Source organism: Tenrec ecaudatus, chromosome 11 (genome assembly GCF_050624435.1).
Source record: "Tenrec ecaudatus isolate mTenEca1 chromosome 11, mTenEca1.hap1, whole genome shotgun sequence".
Taxonomy (NCBI): domain Eukaryota; kingdom Metazoa; phylum Chordata; class Mammalia; order Afrosoricida; family Tenrecidae; genus Tenrec; species Tenrec ecaudatus.
The window spans coordinates 15,605,831-15,630,878 of NC_134540.1; the positions used below are offsets into that span (position 1 = coordinate 15,605,831).

The 25,048-nt window shown below is 46.3% G+C and overlaps 1 protein-coding gene across 1 annotated transcript in view; it reads right to left on the reverse strand.

The window, feature by feature from the left end:
* Window positions 1–25,048, reverse strand: part of FREM2 (FRAS1 related extracellular matrix 2) — a 191,887-nt gene that overhangs the window by 3,065 nt on the left and 163,774 nt on the right. Inside the window, exons 9-22 of the mRNA XM_075563602.1 lie at window positions 24,194–24,391; window positions 18,764–18,928; window positions 18,314–18,496; window positions 17,854–17,984; window positions 16,065–16,223; window positions 14,698–15,001; window positions 13,955–14,086; window positions 11,922–12,253; window positions 8,896–9,088; window positions 6,276–6,380; window positions 3,123–3,250; window positions 2,901–3,035; window positions 753–879; window positions 244–431 (exon numbers count right to left, since the gene is read on the reverse strand). Coding sequence (XP_075419717.1) covers window positions 244–431; window positions 753–879; window positions 2,901–3,035; window positions 3,123–3,250; window positions 6,276–6,380; window positions 8,896–9,088; window positions 11,922–12,253; window positions 13,955–14,086; window positions 14,698–15,001; window positions 16,065–16,223; window positions 17,854–17,984; window positions 18,314–18,496; window positions 18,764–18,928; window positions 24,194–24,391 — 2,480 coding nt within the window. The remainder of the gene's footprint in view (window positions 1–243; window positions 432–752; window positions 880–2,900; window positions 3,036–3,122; window positions 3,251–6,275; window positions 6,381–8,895; window positions 9,089–11,921; window positions 12,254–13,954; window positions 14,087–14,697; window positions 15,002–16,064; window positions 16,224–17,853; window positions 17,985–18,313; window positions 18,497–18,763; window positions 18,929–24,193; window positions 24,392–25,048) is intronic.

Below are 25,048 nucleotides of genomic sequence, written 5' to 3' on the forward strand. Positions count from 1 at the left end.
AAATGAAAATAGTAAGAATATCCCGTTAGTGCCCCATAAATGTGGCTCTTTGTTTTTTCCCTCCATTCCTCTAGAATTTCCTATTCTCCCCTCTCCTGATTCCCACACCCATCCTTGGCTGCCTCCTCTTCAAAGTCTTATCTTTTTGTGTAAAAGCCACGTTTCTTTTTCTTTTCTTATAATAGTCTGTAAAATTCCCTACAAAATGACTGTCTAGTTTCATTGTTTGGTCAAAGCACTCACCACAATTTTAAATCTGTATAAGAGTGAAGGCGAATCCGCCAAGCAGCCGTATTCCGCATCGGCTGGGCTGTACTTGGGGACGTAGCCGTCGGTGCCTGTGCACAGGAACACCTTCTCAATGCTGCAGTAGAACGAATCGCCGAGGTTCTGCACCGGGTCTACCATCACACGGCCATAAATGGTGTCACCTAGAGCAGAGACAAGGGCGCGTTAGTTGTTAGGTGATAAAGTCACTGTGCCTATCCGCAGCCACAATGATGACCACTTCCAGAATACAACATCTGAACTTGTTTCCGAAGCCCCCTCGCCCAGAATAAAACTCACCCAGTGACACCCCCCAATTTCATACACACCCCAGGGCCCACTCAGGGCCAAACTGATCCTCGGTTATATGTGCCAAACCATAAAGAAGGTTATAGCTATCTGCACTCAAACGTGAGAACCCAAAGCCAACCCTACACACACGGTGCCAACAGTGTGAGCAGCCATGTCCTGTGTCAAAGCTGTACCTTCTGCAAAAGCGACATCGCTCTCTTGCCCGAACCCCATGGATCCGTCCGACAGCCAGAGGCTCTTCTTGGAGAGCAGGTACATTTGGGTGTTCAAGCTGAACTCGGCCGCCACTGGGTCACTCACCTAAGACAAAGTGCAAAGGCCCTTGGATGTGCCGTACAGGGTTTTCCTGGTAGCCAGGCATGGCTCTCCCAGGGACACACGTCCACTGTCATCAGACAATGGTGTGCACCTTCCGCAGAGCGATGCAGGGCTTTACGACACTGGCTTTCTCCTCAGTGAAAAAGCAAACCTGGCTGGATTTTGAAGAGCACAAAACACCACTGTGTGAGCTCATCCACACTGCTGCAAACAGTTACTGTCCTCCACTGCTAGCCCCAAGGCCAGTGGTTTGAGTTCTCCTAGAGGTCCCTTGGATGAAAGGCCTGGTGATTGACTTCAGAAAAACAATCCACCCAAACACTGATGGAGCAGTGGATTTTGTGTCAGGTGGCTTGCATGAGTGGATGCTTTGTTGAGGTGCTTGGACCGAGTTCTTCTAACAACCCTGAAAATAATCTTTACTTGAAATCTACTATTTACACTAAATGAATACTATCAATAGGTCACTGTGGTGGTTAGATTTTATGCTGAGTTGATGGTCCCTCTGTGGAGATAGGGGTGGAGCCAACCTGTCGGTCAAGTGGTAGCCTGGTGATGCTTCCTGAGGGGTGTGGCTTTTTAATAAGATAGACAGCGAGACCCTCTGTCTTGCCTTTCACCTTCCTCCTTGTTTGGAGTCTGTATCTGCCTCCCTGGGTGGTTCTAGGGGGGCCATTCATCCTGGGAGCTGCACCCTGTCACGTTCCCACTGCCCTGGGATTCATAAGACTCTGCACCCACCAGCCTGGGATCTCCCTGCTTCCCACTTCCCCTTTCTGTTTTCCCAGCCCGCAGCAATGTGAGTCTGGAGAGGGCTCCATCAGACCCATGGACTACACTGGACTGGAATGCTTTCTCCATATAAAATTACTTCTTGATATAAAGTTTTCTTGTCCATCTATGAGTGCCACTGGCTTTGTTTGTCTAGCCAAGCCAGCCTAACACAGTCACCAGAGTTTTGCTGCAAAAGGTTCTGGTGGACCCCCACCCCAGGGGTGTGTGTGTGTGTGTGTGGAACTTGTACACATCTAGATTTGTGCTGATGGTTCCAGGACCGGCTGCATTTGTTCACACTCACCCAACTGTGTGTTACTGTGTGTAAATTAAACCTTAACAAACCTGATTGAGACAGTTTCTGAAAGTAAAAGAGAAAAGACAGAAACAAAAACACCGCCTACCGATCTCCCCTGCGCCCCCACCCTCCATCAAGGAGCTCAGTTCTCCTCTGATAGGCCTGGGGTTTCCAAGAGTTGGACAGACTTCAGCAGTGGCGAGTGGAAGGGACCTGTGGGATCATGGTCCGTGCGAAGCTACCGTGTGGGTTCGGCTCTAGGTCCCCTCCATCACGTGACTATGGCAAGAGAGAGTGGCATGATGATCTTAGCTTCCAGTGGCCACACAATTGTGCTTCGACTCTACTGTAGTCCAGGAAGTGGGCAGTAGCTTTGCCAGAGAAGCTTGACTCTTGGGAGAATTACCAGAAGGTGACACAGAGGCATGACGGGAGCACATGCCGTCAGAAAGACACTGGCGAGGAAAACCTTGCTCAACGCAGGGGCTGCCTCCGTACATCAATCTGTACAGAGCCCAGTATCCGTGAAGAGCAACACGCCCGTGTCTGTTCTCGATCCATGCAAATAATGACAATTAGGGGCTGAGAGGCAGTCAGAGGATCAGGGTGCCCTCCTCCATGCAGGTGGAGACGCGTAGAATGGCTTTCACAAAAATTCTCCAATCTCCAAGGTACCAAGCTCCAGGAGGAGGGGCAATCAGAGCAGATAAAAATGAAGCAAAGTAAACCAGCAGAAGCCCTCGCTCCTCTGGCAACTATCTGTAACCATCCAGGTCTTGTTCTCATAACAGATAGAGGAGGTTCTTTCCTCCTCACCTTCCTTCCTTCCTGTCTTTTTTCTCAAAGTCATCAGCAGAGGAAGACGTTTTTTCCTTCTACAAGTAAACCACCACGCCATGACATCTAGAGGCCAGAGGCCAGTGAGACGCACCTGCTGGAATCGGATGTCCAGGTCAAAGGTGACAGGCTCCCTGGGGTTGCAGATGAGTGGCAGGCGGTAGCTCTGATGTGGAGGGGTGGAGCACGGCAGCAGCTTCACAGTGTAGGTCCCTGAGTAGTCCCGGACCTTGGAGAGAAAAGAAAGACCTGCATGGTTTCCATTGGCAAACCTGCGGAGTAAAGGCCTGCCGCCCCGAGAGCCTCGGCCACTTACTGCGAAGTCGGACATGAAGCTCCACTGCTGCACCGGCTGGTTGTAGGTTGGCTCACTCCTTATGAGGCGGAGGGAGAAGGTGAGGCCCGGGTGGTCAGCAGATATAATCACTGAGCTTGTGAGGGATGCTGGGAAAGTGATGGAGATGCCCATCATTTTGTTGCTCATGGCTGCTGAGTGGAGTTTGACTCGGGGTGACTCAAGGCATGTGTCAGAAGAGACCCGTGTTTTACAGGATTTTCACAGTTGTGACTTTTCTGAAGCAGAAAGGTCTGGCCTATGTTCTAAGGTGCTCTTGGGTGGTCTCACATGGCCAACCCTTCAGCCCACCCACCACTCAAGAAGATAAACAAAGCCAAGCCCACACAACTCCTAGGGACCTAGAGGGCAGGGCAGAACTTCTCCAATTTCCAACACTGTGACTCTTTATGGGAGTAGAGCGCCTTGTCTTCCGCCCTTGGAGCAGCTGGTGGTTTCAAACTGCCAACCTTGTGTTTAGCAGCCCAACTCGTAACCCAGTCAATAAAAAACAGAACAATTAAAACATGACAAAGTAATTATTTCAAGTAGTGTTTAAGATTCCCAGAACTCTTTATTTGCATTTCCTCATACAATGTGTGTGCGAAGACCACTGACAGGCGTGGAGTGTCGTCTGACTCACAGCGGTCCCAGAGGCTGGGGCAGAACTGCCCCTGAAGGTTTCTGAGACAGTATTTCCTGATGGGCAGGAAGCCTCCTATTCCTCCCTTGGAGTGGCAGTTACCCTGATTTTGCAGATGAAAAAAAACCAGACTGGGAGGGACGATGTGACTCTCCCAAGGACCCATAACTAGGAAGTGGCTCTTTAGAATCAGAACCTAGAGCTCTTTCAATCCAATAACTCTGACAAAAGATAATTGTGCAGAAGCGCCCAGCTTGCTCGGGGCTGCTTTCCGGGGAGGCACCGCCGTGCAATAACGGTGGACGTGAATGCGTTCATTGTGAACTGAGACCATGGCTGTGCTCAGAATAGTCTATTGGTGTCCACACAGCTGGGCAGCGAATTTATGAATGGAGTCTCATCTTTATTAGACTGCCTGCCCCTGTGCTGAACAAAGACTTGGCTTATTCGAAAGGTGGGCATGTGGAAGGGGACTAGTAAGGCCAGGAGACCATTCTTTTCCAGGACTGGCAATCCCAAGAGGTCATACTGATTCATTCCAGCTCAAAACCTCTTACTTCTGGAAGATTTCACCTGCTCTCTTCTTTGCTAGAGCTCATGCCCAGCATAAGGCAGATTTTTGAAGTTATTGAATAAACGATTTTCCGTATGACTCAGCATGGACTTGATGACAGCCAGTTTGTGCGTCCTTCCTGGTTATCTTGTAAGCACTGGGCTGCTAGCTGCAATGTGGTTGGTGGTTCAAACCCACCAGCCACTTTGCACGACAAAGATGAGGCTGGGCGCTCCTGTCAAGATTTATAGCCTTGAAGACCTTATCTAGGTTGCTATGAGTCTGAATAATGGTGGGTGGGTGGCGCTATTACATATAAGGAGCTCTGGTTGTACTTCCAGTAAGCATGGGACCGCTAACCTTAAGACTGGCTGTTCAAACCCACCAGCCACTCCTTGGGAGAACGATGAGGCTGTGTACTCTTGTAAAGGTTCCCAGCCTATTTGGGGTCCCGGGAATGAACTTGATGGCAGGGGCTTGGCTTTTGGTTCTTCTATTGGTGGGATCATCGCTATGAGAAAGAATCGACTTTACAGCAGTGGACACGGTATCTGTCATACAATGGAGGGCTGGCAAGCCATGCAAAGCAGGTTGTTGTTTGGAGAGTGGAATTAAAAAGAAACGATTTCTAATAAAATAATCTTAAAAAGAGAGAACTTAGGGGCCTTATTGCCTGCTGCCTTATTGGTGAGAACCCCTGGGTGGTGTTAACGTTCAAGTGCTCAGACCCTAACAGAAAGGTTGGAGTGTGGAGTCGTCTTGGACATGCCGAGGAAGCAAGGCCTCCTGATCTACCAGGGGCCTTGTGAGCATTCCTGGACAAAAGACTTTCTCAAGCCCCCATGTGCTCCCCCAAATCCGTCCTTAAAAATCTTATGGAGCCCAGCTCTCCTCGGACACATGATTTGCCGTGAATCAGATGGGATCTGGAGGGCCGTGGAGTCAAGTCTGACTCCTGGTGACCCTTCCAGGCAGGGGAGAGCTGCTCCTTTGGGTGCCCAAGACTTTAAATCCTTAAAGGCATAGATAGGTTCATCATTCTCCCACGGAGCAGCTGGTGGGATCGAAGTGCTGGCCTTGTGGCTCAATGCGTAACTCACTATGCCTCTAGAGTCCCTGTCTTGTTTTTAATGTGTGTGTGTGTGTGTGTGTATTATATTCAAAGCACCATCTTACATGGAGATAGCCCTGAGGATAATTGAACGTGTGCAAAAACTTAGTGAGGAAGCAAAGCACCTCCACTGGCTCGAAACGCAAATGCCTCTTTCGGTGCCCAGTAGGGAGCTTGTTTTCTGAAGGGCATCACTCACCTGGAATTCAACTTTGTGCAGCGGAAGCAAAGCTGGGAAAGGGATTGTTTCGCTGCCTTTTTTATCTAAGAAAACCTTTACAGTGGACTTGGTGAGGTCTCCTTTTAAGTTTGCCAAACTTTTTTAGCATGTTCTTGAAAAGCTGATAGATATAACTTATAGGAATTTTGTAGACCAAGCCCTTAATGCAGATAATGACATATATGCATATTTGAAATAGAGTTTCAAAGCCAATGGGGGACCATTTGAATAGATAATGCCTATCCTTAGGCATTACAAATACAACATTGTATTTGTTGGGCTGTTAACTGTAAGCTCAACAGTTTGATATCACCAGCCACACTGACGGAGAAAGACAAAGCTTTCTATATCCCTAAAGATTTATGGCCTCAGACACACACTGGGGCGGTCTTGGTTGCTACTGGAGTGGTTAGAGGTTCAAGTCTACTCAGAGATGAGTCAGGAAAAGGACAAGCCCATGTGCCTTGATATATCAGCTATCAATAACCCTACCCAGCATAGTTCTACTCTGACACACGGGGTCACACTGAGCCAGTCTATTCAATGACAACAGGTATTGGAGTATCCACAGTGAGGAGAGTGATTGTTTAATGGGATGTGGGTCTTACCGGGATGTGACAGCACAAACAAGCCATGGAATTGAGCTTCTGTCTTGAAGTTCACAACTAAGCGTCCCTCTTCATTGAGACGCATGCTGGTTGGATAGAGAGAACCTGAAATGGAACACAGCACACCAGAGTGGAAATTAGATTACTCGGCCCTGGATTTCTTAGGTTGTCAGTCTTTAGTGGAGCAGAAAACCCTTTCTTTTACCCTCAGAGTGCCTGGTGGGTTTGAACTGCTGACCATGCACCTGGCAGCCCAACTCATAATCTACTACCCCACTCGGACTAAGGCGTTCACAAAGCAGGGAGGAGCATCAAGTTAGGTAACATGAGTGAAGTTGATATGAAATACATGAGAGGGTGGTGTCAAAGCATGTGTGGAAAAATTATCTTTTCATTCCATTTTCCCACAAAGTTTTTGAAGCCCCCTTGCTCCAACAGATCTGAACAGGACAAGACGGTCTAAGCGCCAGTCTATAAAAACAGAGTTGCTTACGGAAAGATATAACCCACGTAGTAAAATCGTGGCACTTTAGAGACATAGGTGCAAAAGAGGTGTGTCTTCTGAAGAATGATTCCCAACTTATGGGTGGAAAGAAAACGCTGAAGTTTCCCCCAGAAGTCCAGCAGTCTGACAAACTTTGGTTCCACTCCAATCATATGAAAGAAACGAGAATATTTACGGTAGGAGGAAAAGAAGATCCACCCAAGTATACGTTTGCTAAGGCAAGACACCAAATGCTACAGGCTTCTATGGAACTAGAATGCCAGCGATGTCTGAGGGGCCTAAAAATTCTTGGAAAAATAGAGGAAAGAACTAGGAGGAAAAGGTCATTGATAGAGGTATCAAGATAGGCACGTACGTATGTAAATATATTTATATATAACATGGACATATCTATATACATATATTTATGTGTTAAGTATTAAGATAGCAGACAAGATATTGAGTCTCTACTCAAGTCTGCCCTCAACGCAGGAACCCTTTGTTTTAATATCCTGACATTCTGGAATGCTCACTTTCCCGACATGATCACCGAAGACAAACTGGGTACATAAGCAAATGTGGTGAAGAAAGTTGGTGGCGCCTGTCTATTAAAAGATACAACATCGGGACTTTTAAAGGCTTGAGGATAAACAAGCGACCATGTAGCTGAGAAGCAACACGTGGAAGGAGCACACCAGCCTGTGTGATCATGAGGTGTTGACAGGATCAGGTATCAGGCATCAGAAGACACAAAAAACAATCATATGGATGCGAAGGAGGTGGGGCGGAGAGGAAACCCAAAACCCACCTGTAGACAATTGGACATCCCCTCATAGAAGGGTCACAAGGAAGGGATGAGGCAGTCAAGGTGCAGTATAGCACTGACAAAACGCAGTTTTTAAGGCTTCCCCCCACGCACTATCATGATCCCAGGTCTACCTCACAAATCTGGCTGGACCAGAGCATATACACTGGTATAGATAACAGCTCTCGACACACAGAATCCAGATAGATAAAACCCTCAGGAATAGTAATGGGAGTAGCAATAATACGAGGGTAGGGGGAACTTGTTGGAGACGACACACCTACTTGGGTGTAGTGTCAGAATTAGCAGCAAGAACACACCTTACATTGGACTTTAAAAAAATGTAGCTCCCCCTTTCAGGAATGAATGAATGGCTTTTTCCTTTGGGCTCTTCTTGCACTACCATTACATGTTTTTAGAACCATGGGGCTACAGACTCTATTGTGTGACCCAAATGACCTGTAGCCTAAGACGGGCCGTGATCGTTCCACAGCTTTGTAGAAAATAACCAATCACATGTTCTGCAAAATTTAAAGCTGAACGTCTGCTGTTATATTTAGGTATAGTAAAATCAATCAATCAATCAATCAATCAATCAATCAATCCTCTGAAGTACAGGCAGTCCCAGATCATGAATGAGTTCTGCCCCACAGTCTGTCTCTAAAGGGAGTTTGTAGGCAAATCGCCACCGCTACGCACAGTCTGCTGCCACAGTTGGTGCAGTGCTTGTCTCTGTGTGGAGCAGCTGGGGTGCCTTTGTGTGCACAGAAACATTAAAGGACCCTTCCGGATACACGGACACATCTTTAACAAAGGAAGCCAAATCAAAACGACCCACTGGCATCGTTTCAATGAGTAACTCCCCAAACCTCCAAACTCACTGCCTTCCGGTCAATTGTGACTCAGCGACCCAGTAGGACAGGTAGAACTGCCCCTGCGGGTTGAGAAAGCCTCACACTTTCCCCAGGAGGGGCTGGTGGTTTTGAATGGCTGACCTTGTAGCAGCCCAACTTGTCGCCCACTCCTCCCGCGAGGCTCCTAGAAACCTATAGCGAGGGGTTTCTATGATTGCGCATCTTTATGAAAGCACAGCCTTCTCGCAGGGAGCGGCATTGGGTTTGCACGGGGACCTGGTGGTCTGCAGCCCGATGCTCATACCACAGTGCAGCCAGGGGGCTCCTTTGACACAGAATGCAGTAAGAACGATATTGCAAAGCAGTGCCCACTCGTTATTACAACCACTGCAATTTGATGTTCATCACTCAGGGGCGGCCTGGACATTGATATCGGTAGGAGGAGTTAGTGATTTCTGCCAAGTCCTAGTCACCCACCTTGGAGTTCAGCTTCGGGTGGGCTGCCGATGCCGTCGTTCCACAAGATGGCAGTGTCGTACACAAAGGTCAGGCGCAGCTCGGACTTCAGGTCAAAATGCTGCCACCCGCCAATCCCCACGGGAGAATGGAAAACATAGGACACGTACAGGGGGACCCGCAGGGTCACGTAGGACTGCACCAGGTTCAAGACCTGAAACGAGACGGTCACTTTTATCAGCTCAACTCCCCGCTGTTTTCTAAGTGCACCTAACTTTATGGAGTTATTCTCATTTCACTTAGTTAATCACCGAGAAAAGGAAACTGTGGCATTCTACAGCACTACTTTCCCTGCGTTTAATTTTAGATCGATTAAATAGTTGTTATTATCTGACCTTCAGTCATAACCAAGGATATGTAGCAGAAGCCCATAGGATAAACTGTGCTATTGTAAGTACATTACAATCACAATGCCTTTTGTGCCATACACAAGCTTTGGTAAGATAGAGTCTACACACACACACACACACACACACACACACACACACACACACACACAGAGTTCACTTCAGTATCTTCCTCTGTGAAAAAAGGAACACAATTTGGAGTTGTCTCAAGGGATTGTTGAGAGGACTGAATGATTGGAAATAGATAGCACATTTATTTTATGTAGGAGATTTGCAGGCACGTACCCCAAACCCCCTCCAATCTCACTGCCATCCAGTTGATTCTGTCTCATAGGGATCCTATAGAACAGGGTAGAACTGCCCCTGTGAGTTTTCAAGACTGTAATTCTTTATGGGAGTAGGAAGTCTCATCTTTCTCCTGCAGAGCCACCAGTGGTTTTGAACTGCTGACCTTGGGGTTAAAAGCCCAACTCATAATTACTATGCCACCAGGGCTCCCTTTGCACTCCACAGAGCCGATGATTTAAGTGCAATCTTTAGGGAAGAACAACCAGAGAAAGTGGAAATGATTTAACAGCAGATTGAAAACAGGGTTGGTGAGGAAGAGTTATAGGAACTAGAGGTATTTACTTAATTAATCTGTAATATTTATTCAATCTGTAAAGGAAAAAACAGGTGGATTTGTTATTATGAATCATTATTTTTAAGCTGTAAGATTTTTTTCTTCAGTGTTTCTTTTCTGGGCCAAAGACAGATTGGGGAAGGTGGAATGGAAGAATGAACTTCTATCGAGCCTTAAACAATTTGCCAACCGTGATAACTAGGAAATGTCAGAGGCAGATTTGCGCCTACCTTTGTCCATTTCCAAAGCCAGGGTTTTTTCCTATCATTTTGTACTGTCGTTCTGATGTTGTCACTGGGACTTTACTATTAATCAAATGACTTAATCCTGTTGCTTTTGAGACAAGTGCCCTCTGGCTCCCCGTTGGAGTGCAGTCTTGGAAAAATTGGCCTCAGCTAGAAAGCCTTGAACGATTGAGTGTCAGACAATACTTTCATGTATAAACCCACTTAACAATTCTTTTCTTTCCAGCTGGGACAAATCCAGATGCTCGGTTGTAAACAAAGGAGGCTTTGCGTCTGTATGCTTTGCACGGCTACTCTGTTGATGCCAAGAAAAGGGAGGTTTTTTGTGAAGATGTATTTTGTGAGTAAGTGTCGGCCTGTGGCTATGAAGAAGAGTCCCCAGTGCAGAGCTTTGAATGAGAAGATTGCTGACTATATTAATGACTGCGATAGGACAGAGACAGGAGGAAAGGAGGAAACAGAAAGAAAGGGAAGGCAGAAAAACAGGGGTGTGGGATACAAAAGACTTTTCTCCAGCTTTGTCTCCCCAAAGACATGCCAAACATTAGAGGCTGTTTGCTAGCACATGGTGGGATGTCAGATGCTTAGAGATATTCTCCCTGAAGGCATCCAGCCATCAGACTACAGTCTGGTACACTGCAGGTGGGGCTCACACCTTACTGATAAGCATACTCATTGTTTCCATGGAGATCCAGAGAACAGGTCAAACTTGCTCAGTGACATCTGAAGTTAGGCTGCCATCCTGAGTCTAGGATCTGCCTTTCTTGTCACATGTATGTCCCCAATCCCGCCCCTTCCTACTGCAGTGTATACCCCTAGATCACCCCCTCTCATTACTGTATTACCTATAGTACAACACCTTCCTGTGACGTATGTCTTTACCTGTAATTAGGGGACTTGCACACCCCCAAAGATATATAAGCCTTGGTTAGAAATAAAGAGCTCTCTCTCCCCTGCTCCTTGCTCCCCTGTCCCCTCTTCCCTTGTCCTCCTTCCTCTCTCTCTCCTGCCCTGTATCAAGAGGAGCTGAGGTGAGCATGCTCCCAATGAAATGTGTCTGGCGCCTTCATTTTGCTCTCTTCTATCTCTCTTATTTTCTACGACTTTACTATAATCTTTAGTTATTATCGCCACACAATCGCGCCTGCCGGACCTTTGATGATTTGTTATGGGCTGGCTCCCCTGACACAGGGGGGTAAAAAGGAGGGAGGGAAGGACGGCGAAGCATGACAGTAAGGAGTGATTAAAATCAGATTAGGTGGTTCCTGGTTGCCATCGAATCCAAAAGTCCATGAGCCTGACTGCCAACCAAGAGGCTGGAGGTTTGAGCTCACTCACAGGTACTTCAGAAGAAAGGCTGGGGGTGGGGTGGGGTGGAGTATCTTCTGCAAAATCAGCCTAGCTCTCCTGGGACACACACGGTGCAGCTACAAGTTGAAATTAACAGTCAATGGCAACCGCTTTCGTGTGCACGAACACATACAGCGATGGACCCTTGGAAGAGCAATCTGTACACGGAGTTGTGGAGCACAGCTTCGTACTGCAGAGTTGAGGCTTAACGTCCTAACTATATAGTGTCCTTTCAATATAGAGAAAGAGAACGGATTTTACACCCTCGATGGCAATTATAATAACCGGAGGCCAATTAACTCATGATCTCTCTCAATCAGATAGCAATTAAGACTTGGTCCCAATCTATGGAATGGAACAAAATCCACCATTTCATCCAGAGAACCCAGGAGAGAGCAAAGGCCCGATGGGAGACATCCTTACCTGCCCGTCGGTTCCGATGGTGCCTCCACAGGCAGCCAGGAGCTCAGACATGTCATAGTAGCTGACAAACTCCCACAAACAGGCCTCCAGGTTCAGGTTGCGGTAGAAGCGGAGGGTGCTGGCCCCTCGGATGGAGGAGCTGTACTGATAAGGATACGTCTCCCCAATGGTCTCTGGGTTTTTGGTGGCGTCCGTCAGGAAGCCATGGTGAGTCTTGACTTCGGTGTAATCCAGGAGGTTGGAGCACTTGTGGTTGCCGACTCTTGTGCCGTCGGGGCTGAGGGTCAGCTCGAAGTTGGACAGCTCTCGGGTGGAGATCACGGGGAGCATGCCTGCAGGACAGTGGTGGAGTCACTGGGGCTCTGCTGTGACAAGCAGGGGCCCCTGATCCTTTCCAATTTTTCAACCTCATGATAAGGCAGGGCTTTTGAAATACTGTACAGGAGCAGTGGCCCTCAAAGTGCTGCCCGAGACCTGTGGATTTCCCTGAGGCTCTTTCAGGAGAGCGGGACCATGGAACTTGTATGAAATTCAAGTCTATTGTCCATGATAACGTCTTCCTGCTTGGGGTGACCCCCACTCATTTCCATACTGTGTCCACCTACTCTCACTCTCTGATGGCAGCGCTGAGTTAATCCAACAGACAGAGACCTTATGCTTTGCAAAACGACACCCATTTACTTCAGCCCTTTACTCTAGAAGCTTACTGGCTCTTCCCCTCTAATCCAGAGGATAGTTTTCCAACTGTTTGAGCAAAATGGTTGAGGGCCCCAAAGACACTTTGTTTGGGAAGTCCACCAGCAGCTCCTCTGGAGAAAGACTGGGCTTTCGACTCCCGTAATCAGTTCCAGTCTCAGAAACCCACAGGGGGTTGGATCTTCTTAGGTAAATAAGTGGGAAAATCAGGCTCGGGTCCTGGATGTAAGGGAGGTAGATTCCACCTTCAACTTTTAATAGTACCTCACTGCCCCCCCCCCCCCAGTCACTGAAAGCGTAACCGATACTTGGCATGTTAACATCAGTACCCCAGGTTGACTATAGGTGTAAAGTGTGTTGATGGAGTTAGGGTTGGAAACATCTTCTGTGAGAAAATGCTCATAGAATAGATTAAATCATTGATGCACACATCCTGGTTACAGCTCCCTAAGCTGAGAAGATGAAACCAACGACAGGAGACTGCTCGTTTCTTTTGGCTTTTATTTTAAGACCTAAACAATGCCTTAGTTATTGCAGTCAATATTTAGAGAGATGTAAAAACCAGAACATCTCCATCTATGAAACCGCAAATGTGCAGGGGCTTAAAAACATCATCATCCTTAAAAAAGTCGCCATCCTTTCATTCCAGTTCTCCACGGACTCTTTGAAGTCCTTCCGTCCAAGCCGAAGGCAAGCATTTGGATATCAGCCTGCTTCTCCTGTGAGTCTACGTTCATGGGTTCTGAAGACTTACTTATGCCGCTACTTCAGAAAGACATGCTGTCTACTGCTGTGTAGAATTCCAGTCTCGGAAACCCATGGGGACAGTTCTACCCTGTCCTCTAGAGTCTCTCTGAATTGGAATCCACTCTATGGCTGTGAGCAAGACGTTATAAAAGTCAGCACGGGTCAAGGTGATCTACGGTGTTTGAGTATATGGTTAATTGGTCTGTTTTTATAGAATGCTTTCATGGTTAGGGAACCCCTGGGTGGAGTAAGAAGTTAACACCCCCGGTTGCTCATGGAAAGGTTGGCAGTTCAAGTGGATCCAGAGCTGCCCTGAAGAAAGGCCTAGAAATTCACGTGAAGAAAGGTCTAGAAATAAAGCTGATGAAAAAGTGCATTCTTCTGTTCTGATACATAGGGGACTACCAAGAGTCAGAGGACACCCAATGGCAACTTTTTTTTAAGTGGACAGATGTTGGAAACCTGGGCGTAAAGGAATCAGGGAGCTTTGGAAGAAGCATTTGTTACCGGCTAGATTCATTATTCAGTAAAATGAACCAGGAAATGGGGAGCCCAAACACGTCCAAACATGGCGCGCTCAGGTCACCTACCATCTACGTGTGGCATTGTGACGGTGAGCTTGATGAGGTTGGCGTAGTCCGGGTCCTCGGGGCCCGTGTAGCGCAGTTTAGCAGAGAACGGCTCCGCGCCCACCACTCCGGGCATGCGGGGCTGGCAAAGACCTGCAGGAAAAAGAAGACATGGATTATGAGGGGAATCCAAAGACAATACCTAGGGAACATTTGGGAGTGGACCCACTGATTCTTCTATGTTCTGTAAGGTTCTCTGTGGACCGGGACCCATGTGGGGGAGACTGTGGTATGAGAAGTCGTCACAACAAAGAGACTTTGTAGAGTTTGAGCAGGAAGAGAACCAAACCCCACTCAACACCATCTCTACCGTTCAGACTCAGGTGACCCTACAGGTCAGGGTGGAACTGCCCCTATGAGTTTCTGAGACTTTAAAAAAATAGATCATTTTATTGGGGGCTCTTCATGCACCCATTGTACTGAGCACATATGTTGCCACCATCCTTTTCAAAACATTTTCTTTCTACTTGATCAACTTCGGAGCGATTGCAGCCATGGAAAGCCCCATGCAGCCCAGGTGTCCTCTGGCACACATGGAGTCACCACGTGCTGGGATCACCTCCATGGTGATGTTTTTAGACTAGAGAATCAGGAAATATACGGGTCATTTGAAGAGTAACTAGAAAGGACACATCAATAATCCAGGAAGGCGCTTCAGTGGCTTGGCTCCACTGCCTCATCACATGAAAATGGGAAAGCAGTACCTCTTTCTCTGCCGATGGTTACGATGGGGCTCAAGAGCTCCAGGCCTTCGTTCCCATCGGCATTCACAGCGCGAGCAGCACACTGCACCCTGGAGCCAGGCTGGAAGTATATGGAGTCTAAAGTGATGATCTTGGATGAGGTGAAAAAGGTATCGAAGTCCACTTCTCTCATGGGGCTGGTCACACCGTCAGGGCCGGTGGGGGCACTAATGAGCCAGCGGTATCGGGTCAGAGTGTCGTTGATGTTCTCACTCGCACAGATGGACCCTGTCTTTTCATAGTTGGGATATTTGGGGTTGCAAGCCTGTGGGAAAGACAGCATTCGGTTAGGTCTACAACGAGATGGCCACAACTCTCACTTCTTTGTGTCACAGTTCATGGGACTTTACCCCCATTCCTACGCGGGCTTACTGCAGCTTCCAAATGTCTGTGCCAAGATGTGATCGCTCTTATGAAAGCCCCCTTTCCCCTTCAAGCAGCTTACTGGATGTAGTCACCTGAGCGATACAAGCACACTGCCTACTACCATCATCTCTGTGTCCTTGGAACTGCTGAATCATCCTTGTTTTTCTCTCCTCCCTTGATCGCTTCCACTCTATTAACCCAACTAATGGGGGAGTGCACCTAGCTGATTATTCTTTGAATTGTCTCTTATTGTTGGCCTCAGCTTTCTCACCGCTCCCTCCCTACATAATGCAGGGCCTTTCCTTCTTGTCCATTGACAAATAATGACCGCGTGAGTCCTCCAACCTAACCCTCTCGTCATGCCCTCTTCTCTGTAAGAGCTTCGGTTGCCTCCCATCTGTCTACCCAACCAATCGGGTCACAACTCTCCAATATGGCATTTAAGGTCCTCTATAAGTTGGTCCTCAAACTACTGCCTGATTGGAAAACGTTATATACCCAAACAGCCATTATTGTATGAAAATAAACAAGTCACAGTTCTTTTCACCAGGAGCCACTAACTGACTGTCAAGAGAAAACCAACACAAAAGCCATGATCCCACGCCGTCTCTTTCGCTAGTCCTCAGGACGTAGCCCGAGTTTTGGTCCCCTTTCTGGAACGACCTTTCTTTCTTTAGTAAGTTCCTGGCTTGCATGGCTCAGACTTTACTCATTATTGCCTTAGAGGCTGAGCTGCAGGCAGAGCACTATGCACACATCAGTTGGTAAACCTCTGTGGGCCAAAGAAGAAAAATGGGAGCTTTATTCGCTTCGGGTTATATTTTCTTTGGTAAAGTTCAAGGCTGAAACCTGACAAACGTCCCCACTTTTATCTTCTTCATGATAACGTCAATGTGATATTGGCGAGTTTGCAATGATTTTCAATCAGCGACATCACACTGTTCCATCCAGATTCTACTCACCGTCACACAGACAACAGGGTAGCCAGACACGGGCTCCACCTGGCCTTTAGCTCTGGAGGTGTCGTCATACATCAGCAAGGACACGATTTGAGGAACAGACGGAAACGTGACGTCTGCCATGCTGTTCATCTCTTCTATGTACACAATAGCTTTGGTTGCCTGTAGGGGAAAGGTAATTATCATCGATGGCTGGAATGCTACACGTCTGTGATTTTAAAAAAGAACCTTACGGGACCACCCTCGCGGTGGCAATCAGACCCACTGTCCCATTACAGTAAAGAAGGTCACATCCAGGGTCCTTATGTTGGGTTCATATGTCTGTGGTCGCTTGGCCATATCTTATGGAACACGGGAAGACACCTACGGCCCCGTATAGATCAGTTTGATAACTATCTCTCAAGCCAAGCCATATATCAGCTTCCAAACTAACACTTCCACGTGTGTTCTTAAGAGAGTCGTTAGCAGTGGAGGTGATTGGAGTGAATCTCTGTTCCTTTCACCACATAGGAGGTAATACAATATTCCACGAAAAAAATAAGGAAACATTTACTTTTCATGTGATCAAGACTTACAAAAGCTACTCGATAAAGGTTCTCCGCCTATACTCCTTGAACTGCACATATGGCATGGTTAAAAAAAAAGCTAAGCACATGTTCTCTCTACAATTTTCAGAGATGGCCCATTTTTATCCATGAGAATGAATGCACTATTAGAAGTGTAACTTTAGGTCATAAAGGCACACTTTAAAGAACCCCCTCCCCCCTCCCAAAAAAAAGCTAAGCACTGCACCAGGAATACAATAATCAAATTTACAAAGTGATAAAAATACTTAAGGGAAAAAATATCTCTCCAATTTTACCACACACAAATACTGAAACAAATCATACATCCAGACACAGTATTTATTTTTAATTGACTGGGTCTGAACATGATATGTAGCTATGAGAATTTTTGTAGGTAGAGAAGTCAAAATAGTGTGGAAATTATGGTTACCTTAAAGAAAATCTGGTTAGTTCAGGCAATATAAATTAAGAAGAGAAAAAAATAGGGTTAAAACTGTAATCTTCTGGCTCCTGAGACTTCTGCACATACAATTTTGATAAAATTATGACTAGTTGAAGGTGGAAGTTTTGAGGGTGGAAAAATAATTTTGTGGGTTAAAAGAAGTGATTTCAGTAAGCTGTAGCATGAATTTTGGGTTTGGTTAGCATCAAATAGGATGCCTGCACCCCATGTGGTACAAATGGTTACTAACCCAAAAGTTGGTGAATGAAATATACTCAGAGGCACCTTGAAAAAAGGGTCTGGTGACTGATTCCCAAAAGATTAATCCCTTGAAAAGTCTGTGGAGAACACAGCTCACTATCACACACACACACACACACACACACACACACACACACACACACACACATACACACACACACACACACGAGGCCACTGTCAGTTGGGACTGCTTGGTAGCAAGTTGTGTAACAGCACTAATCCCATAGTCTCCCCTTTGGGCCAAGATGACTCTCCGGGTTGAGGTCAACTTCATTACTAACTGGCATGGGAAGTATGAATCAATTGATATGGGGCTCAGTGACTCTGCTCCTGGAGCTACTGCAAACAGGATTTCCCCAAGGAGCTAGATGCTCCCGAACGAGAGCCAGTCAGAACCAGACTCATTCAGGAAGTGCAAAGGGCCCATCTCCTTCTCGGTAGGCTCGTTGACCGTGCAGCTATAAACGCGCATCTTCTCTGATAAAAGGCTGGTTCTGAACTTCTTCCACATTTATGGACTTACCTGCGTCTCAGCGATCATATTTTCGTCGGGTTTTAGGTGGACAGTGAAGGCCTCCGTCATCTCTCTGACCCCATCAAAGATGACTTCGATTTCGACCAGGTGCAGGGTTTCTCCTTCCTTAAACTCGATTTCTATGAAGGCAAAGCCACAGACTCAAATCTGGACAAAGGAACGGGAGTGGCCTTGGCTGAACCTTTTCAGACTGTGACCCACAAGGAGAACTAGACTTTCCCAGGTGGTCAGTATCTATCTGTGTGGATACAAGTGTGTGAGTGTGGCTGGAGTTGACTCAATAGTTGAGCAAACATGATTTATTGACTGTCCGTTGCATGCGAAGAGTTTCAGTTGTGTTTTGTTCTAACCACCACCCATCCTTCAGAAACGTCCACACTCACAAAGGTTAGCATGAAGACGTGGCGTGAACCTGATCCACCCCCAGACGTGGCAGAGGTCCCGTTACCTTCCGATACTGGGTGATAGTCTTCTCCGGACGTGGCGGAGCCATCCTTGGTGTGGACTCTCACGATGGAAACCTTGGACGTGTCTCCTTGGCGAACCACCGGGATTTTTACAGTCGCCGATTGTCCTGGTTCTTTGGGTTCACTGACACTAAATTTGGTTTCTCTAAACTTAATCACAGTCTCTAAAAATGGCAGGAAATGGAGAGAAATTAAATTCTTACAAGGAAGGATGTGTCCTCTACCCACCCTTTTATAATATAATGCTTGGCTATCTGTCTCTGGCCATAAGCCACGTGCTTCCACATAAACTGCCTTGGCTCTGGTGAGGGCATCTTGTCCCCTTTTCACATTTCTCAATTTCTTAAATTTCCCCCCTCGGTTCCCCAAACATGAATGCAAATGCATTGGAGCTCCCAACGGAAAGTTGAACGTAAGAAACGACTCCTTACTGTCAGCGTCATCTCGTATCCGTATCAGAGTTTCGTTTTGGGCACCAATGGTGGCCCCAAAAGGAGAGTTGCTCAGTGGAGATCCCAGAACCAGGCGGAGTTCCTCTACCTCTTCATAGAGCTGGTCGTCCATCAGCTCAAGGACGCAAGGCTTCTCTGTCTCACCTGGAACGAGGATCGTGGCAACGGTCGGTCATATCCATGTCCCAAAGCTGATCTGCAGTGACTCAGAATGGTGAGCTCGGAGCTCCGTACAATCTATCAGAGTTACCTTTATCTGCGTCTCTACCTCTACGTCAGTATCCAGCTCTCTCTGCATAGCTCCCAAAGACACATAGAAGCAGTGAATGAAGCACTTTCCAGATTTCAGTATAATTCTTGTCTACAGGGACTCTTGCTCTCATGTGTGACCTTTTATTCCAATGAGCATGGGGGACGTAGAGCTGATTTTTGTTGTGTGGTGGTGGTCATGACAATAGAGCATGTACATTGTCGCCCGGTGTGCAGCCAACCCTGGATCTCAGTTACGTAAAGCACGAAGGTCTCTACTTGTCCAAGCAGAGAAATGGACTCAGAGGGTTACAATGACTTGGCCTGGTCATTTGCAAGAGGAGGACTGGTGGCCTTTATAAAGCTCCTTTCCTCTCCCTGTTTAGGCTATTTATTGAAGACGCAGCCAATTAAAGTTCGAGAAGTTCATTTTGGGAAATTGTCTATTTCTATCCAACAGCTGGACATGCATTTTTTACTAGGATGACAAAAAGTAGATCAGGGCATTCATGTGCTTAGAAATGCGGGAGAGATGGATTGTACAGAAGGAGCCATATGTTGGAATACTGGTGCTGGCAAAGAATATTGAAAGTACCAGGGGCTGCCAAAAGAACAAACCTGTCTCGGAAGAAGTACAACTAGAATGCTTCTTGGAAGCCACTTTCTTTCATGTACTTTGCGCATGTTATCAAGAGGGAAAGGCATCTTCTGCGGGGAAGCAGAAGGGCATTATAAAAAGGAAGATCTTGGATGAGATTGATGGACATGGTGGCGGCAAGGATGGGCTCAAACAGAACAGCAATCATGAGGATGGCACAGGACTGGGCAGTGTTTGCACAAACAGTCGTTCTGTTGTACACAGGGTCACTAGGAGTTAGTGCTAACTCTCAGCACCTAACAATAACAACACACATGGATTAAGGAGCCCAGGTGTCAGTGTTAGGTTGCCATCCTCAAGGTCCGTGGTTCATATCCACCAGCTGCTTTGCTTGGAAAGATGATGCTGTTCGCCCCCTGCCCCCCCGCACCCCTACCCCAACATGTACAGACTCAGAAGCCCCAAGGAGCAGTCCAACTCTGCTTCATGAGGTGCTCGCGAGTCAGGATTGGTTCTATGCGCTGGCATTGACTCGATGACAGTGGGTCAATGCTGATTGGGGAATAAAACAAACATGATCTCTGCCTTCAGGAGTCTACAGTCAAGTTTGGGAGACAGAGCGCATGAAAGCGAACACACCTACAAAATTCAGGTCAGTGCTCTGAGATAGAAAGCCAGCAAACCAGAAAATAAAAAGTAGGAGAGAGAGAGGAAGGTCACAGGGAGGAGCAAAGGAGTACCGAAGTCCTCGTCTGGAGAGTCGGTGAAGGCAAGAGCTCCCTAAGGAGGAGCTGGTGGGAGGCTGAGCCATGCGGAGGACAGACAGGAGACTGCTCCAACTACAACAGTGAGAATGGAGACAGAGGCTGGTCTATTTCAGGGACCGAAAATAAGCTAGTGAGCCCAGAACATGGTGAGCATGGGGGCTGATACCCAAACCAGAATGAGTCAGAACCATGAAGGCCTCTTTGAGGCCATGGTTAACCAATAAAGTAAAATAATAAAATAAAACAAAATAAACCCAAACTCGCTGTCCTCAAGCCCATACTGGCTAATGGTGACCCTGCAGGACAAGGAAGAATGGCCCCTTCCCTACGGTTTCTGAGCCTGGACTGCTTTGTGGGCGTAAAAAGCCCAGTCTTTCTCCCACGGAGCAGCTGGTGATTTTGAACTGCTGACCTTGAAATTAGCAGCCCAACTCTTAACCGCTATGCTATGATAAGGAAGTTGAATTTCATTCTCAATCTTGTCTCATGGAAAGCCATTACAGAGATTTTACAATGGATCAGATTTGTGATTTTTAAAGGTGACTAGCTGCTGTGTTGCAAATGAATGAATGAATGAACGAATGAGAAGGGGCTGGGCAAAAGCGAGGAGAAGAGGAGTTTGTGGCACTGCCAGCAGAGAGGACAGTGGCCTGGCAGAGATGGTAGGGAAGATAAGGAGAATTAAAGGCTGCGGGTGAAAAAGCTGGGATTTCCAGCAAGACGATGATCTGTAAACACATCTTTCCCAGGCTTTCTGGGAAACCAAATGAAACCAAATGAAACAGGTATGGCTGAAAATGATGGCGCCTTGACCTTCAGCAGCAAGGACAGAAAAGTGGGTTGAAGACCATGAGGAGAGGAGAGAGAAGCGTGAGTGGCTGGCTAGCCTGATGCTATGCCGCCTTCTTGGAGTTTTGCAAACAACATTCCATCCAGATAGTGAATGGCTTGGCACACTGGTTGTTGGCAACAAGAAAGGCAGGGTTACCCCCCACCTTACCCACCCCCATTCAGAGGCTGCTGACACCTGTCCCTCTGGTCAGATCTGTACCTTGGTGCTGGGTGCACTACCCTGGGGTCTGGAGGGGCGTGACCCCCTCCTCCAAAGTTGGAAACCAAGAGGAACAGTAGTTGGGCAATATGATCTTGGTGACAGAAATAAATGAAGCTAGATATTGCACGAGAGAATTTTGTACAATCAATGACTCGTTCATAGCAAATGCCTTGTTTCAACGACACAAATGGCGACTGGACACATGGACTTTAAAGCTCATTCATTACACGCGTTTTCTCATCGAAAGACGAAATCCTCACTGGTAGTCACACGAGGTGGCTGTGCCTCCTCTGTCTGAATGTATGCGATGGGACAATTTCTTTCTTCCCAGAGAGAATGCAAGTGCCACAAGAGTGAGGATGGTGTTTGATTTAGTGCTACATTCTCAGTACAAAATGTAGTGTCTGGAATGAAACAGATTTTAAGTAAACGTGGGATAAAGATTTTCTTTCATTTCTGCCACAGATCTTAAAAAGATGACGGAAAAACAAGTGCTGATTTTGTTTCTAGATTTCTTATATCTAATAAAGAAACAAAATTGGTAGCCATACACTGATTGATCATAGTCAATATGATAGTCATGCTAGCTTCTAGTATTAGGTGTAGTGTTTTAAATGAAGGGAGTCCTGGTGGTGTGGGAAGTATGCACTGGGTTGCTAACGATAAGGCCAGCAGTTCTAACCCCGAAGTCACTTCAAGGGAGAAAGATGAGGTTTTCTGCTACCGTAACATTTACAACCTTGGAAACTCACAAGGGCAATTCTCTTCTGTCCTGTAGAGTTGCTGTGAGTCAGAATTGATGAGATGACAGTGAATATCAGTGACAGCTTAAAAAATAATGTTTTCACTAAAGGCTTATAAATCAGTTTAGTTTCCCATCCAATAATTTCTACACAAGTGGTTCCATGACATTGGTTACATTCTTGACAATGCAAGCACATTCTAATTATTTCTGTTGTGGCTCTTCTGTTTAGTAACTGTTGACTAGTCACACATAGATGCTTTTAAAAAAGGAGCCTAATATGTATGGATCATAGTCACTGTTGTTTAGTCACTCTGTTATTTAACAATGGTGATCTCAAGGGTTACTTTAGGTTCAAGGTTTAGAGTATCTTATGGCCATCATCTCAGGAAAACTTCCAGTTTCAACTATCTAGTAGGTCTTTTTTTTTTTTAAAGAATGAATTTGAGGCTGTCCCACAGTTTCCTCCCATTCTGTGAGGGTCCCTCCAGAGTGGTCCTGATTAGAACTGTTGGTAGCTGGGCACCAGCTACTCCTTCTGGTCTCAGGAATGTAAATGAGACCATCAGTTGTGTAGTGTACTAGTCCTGTAGACTAGTTTCTTCTTTGGCTTTTTGCACCCCCCCCCTTTTTTTTTTTTTTTTTTGCTTTTTCTTCTTTTGTTTTAGGCAAATAGAGACCAATAGTTGTATCTTTAGTATTAACTTTGGACTAACAAACCATCATTCCAAGAGTAATCAGGTTCCTGCCTCTAACGGTGGAATTGATACTATATTCTCTGCTTTCTCCCATCTCATTAAGAATTATCAAACCATTTAAAAGGGTGCAAATGATATTACTTTATGAATACTTAAATAAATATTTTGAATGGTTGATCCTTTAAGCTGTTTTCAATACTTTTATTATTGTACGCAGTTTTGAATTAAACACCCATGTCAGGAAATCTTTCCATGTTTTTGTTTTTCTTGAATATATTCCTACAAGTACTATGATTGAATTAATGTGATTAAACATTTTAAGGTTCTAGATACGTATTGAACATGTGAGAATTATTTCAATTGCATATCTGTCATTTGATCAGTAAATATCCCCCAATAGGGTGAAATGGGGACATTTGGTAGAACCTAATCACTACATAGAACACTCATCCATCAGTTGGTCATCCTATTGCATCTCGTATGTTCCTGTGATGCTACAGCAATGTTGGCGGTATTTCAAATGCAAGAAGGGTGACCCACTACGAACAGTTTCCACTGGGCCTTCCAGCCTAAGACAGACCAGGAAGAAAAGCCGAGTGGATCTACTTCTGATAATTAGACAAGGAAAACCTTATCAATCACAACAGGAGATTGTTCAGCTCATTTGCTTTGGAGGCTTCATCTGGGGGATTAATCACTTGAGGAGAGCATCATACGTCCCAGCAAAAGGTGACGGGACCTTGAGTGAAAGACCACGGTTGGGACAAGGACTCACACATGCTAGTGATCATGAGGATGGCATGGGACCAGACAACGGTTTACAGTCTGCGCCAACTTGGTGGCGCTCATCCATGGATCCATGGTAGTTAATTCAGGGAATTAAGCATTGAGGTCCTAACCACAAGACTGGCAGTTAAAACTCACTAGTCATTTCATGGGAGAAAGATGAGGCAGCTTGTTTCCATTAAAGTTGACAGACTTAGAAATCTGATAGAGCAATTTTGCCCTGTCCTATAGGCTACCATGAGTTGGAATCAACCTGACACTGGTGGGGTTGGTTTTTGGCTCCCTATCACCTCATCATTGTGTAGATACGATGGAAAAACGCAGGGCACTAGTCACCAAGATGATAAAGGTCAAAAGTACATTCAATTGGCTACACTCTACCTCAATGTATCACTTGGTGACAAACTAAATCACAAGTCAACCAACATTCATGCGCTTGTGTTTCCTTCATGCACGAGTCTTGCCCAAAACTTGGTTTCCTTGAATGCCAAAGACAACGCCCAGCTCAAACTTACCAGGGAGGAAGGTGATGATGGAAGCATCAGTGTTGGGACGTTCTTCGAAATCCATCATGACTTGGGCCGAGCCCTGCCGTGTATAGCACCTCACGGAAGACCGGTACTGGATATCCCCACTCCGATGGATCCCTGCCACTATCTGCCCAGCATGTTCATCGCCAGTGTACACGCGTTCTTTAAACTGCATCGTAGGCACTGCCAGAAGAAATAAACACAGGGAGTCAAGTGAACAGGCATTTCTGTAAGAAAAGAATGGCATTGCAGAGCGTGTGATTTAGTGGTAAGAATAAGGGGACAGAGTAAGGAGAAAAGGGTCCCAGCTTTCTCATAGGCACTGGTCTGGTCATTGTTTCAACCTTGAGAAGACCATTCAAGTTTTAGAATCTTGATGTCCTTATCTTTACATTTACACCTAGCCTATCTTTGTGACATGCCTAGGTGATTCAAAGAGTTGAGGTGCTAGAAGCTAACTAAAAGCTTGGTGGTTTGAATCCACCCCTAGGTACCTTAGAAGAAAAGCGGGGCATTGGAATGAGTCCTTGAAAAGCTCTATGAAACACACTGGGGCAGGGGGTGGGGGACCAGTTATCAGCTGGAGTCTATTCAATGGCAACTGGTTTTTAAAAAAGAAGTCCTCTCCGTCTTTGTGGAATATAAATATGTAATGAAATACTAGCAAGTAGATAAATCCAGAGGTCTGAATATACAAGGGGGTGCCAAAAAAGCCCAGAAAACAAAACAAAAACCCCAACCAGAATTGCGCTGGGCTAAGTGGAGCTTTCGTAGCATGCATTTTTCTCATTACGTAAGCACCAAGCAACTTGCTCTGAGTTAGTGCACCCAGTGGCATTG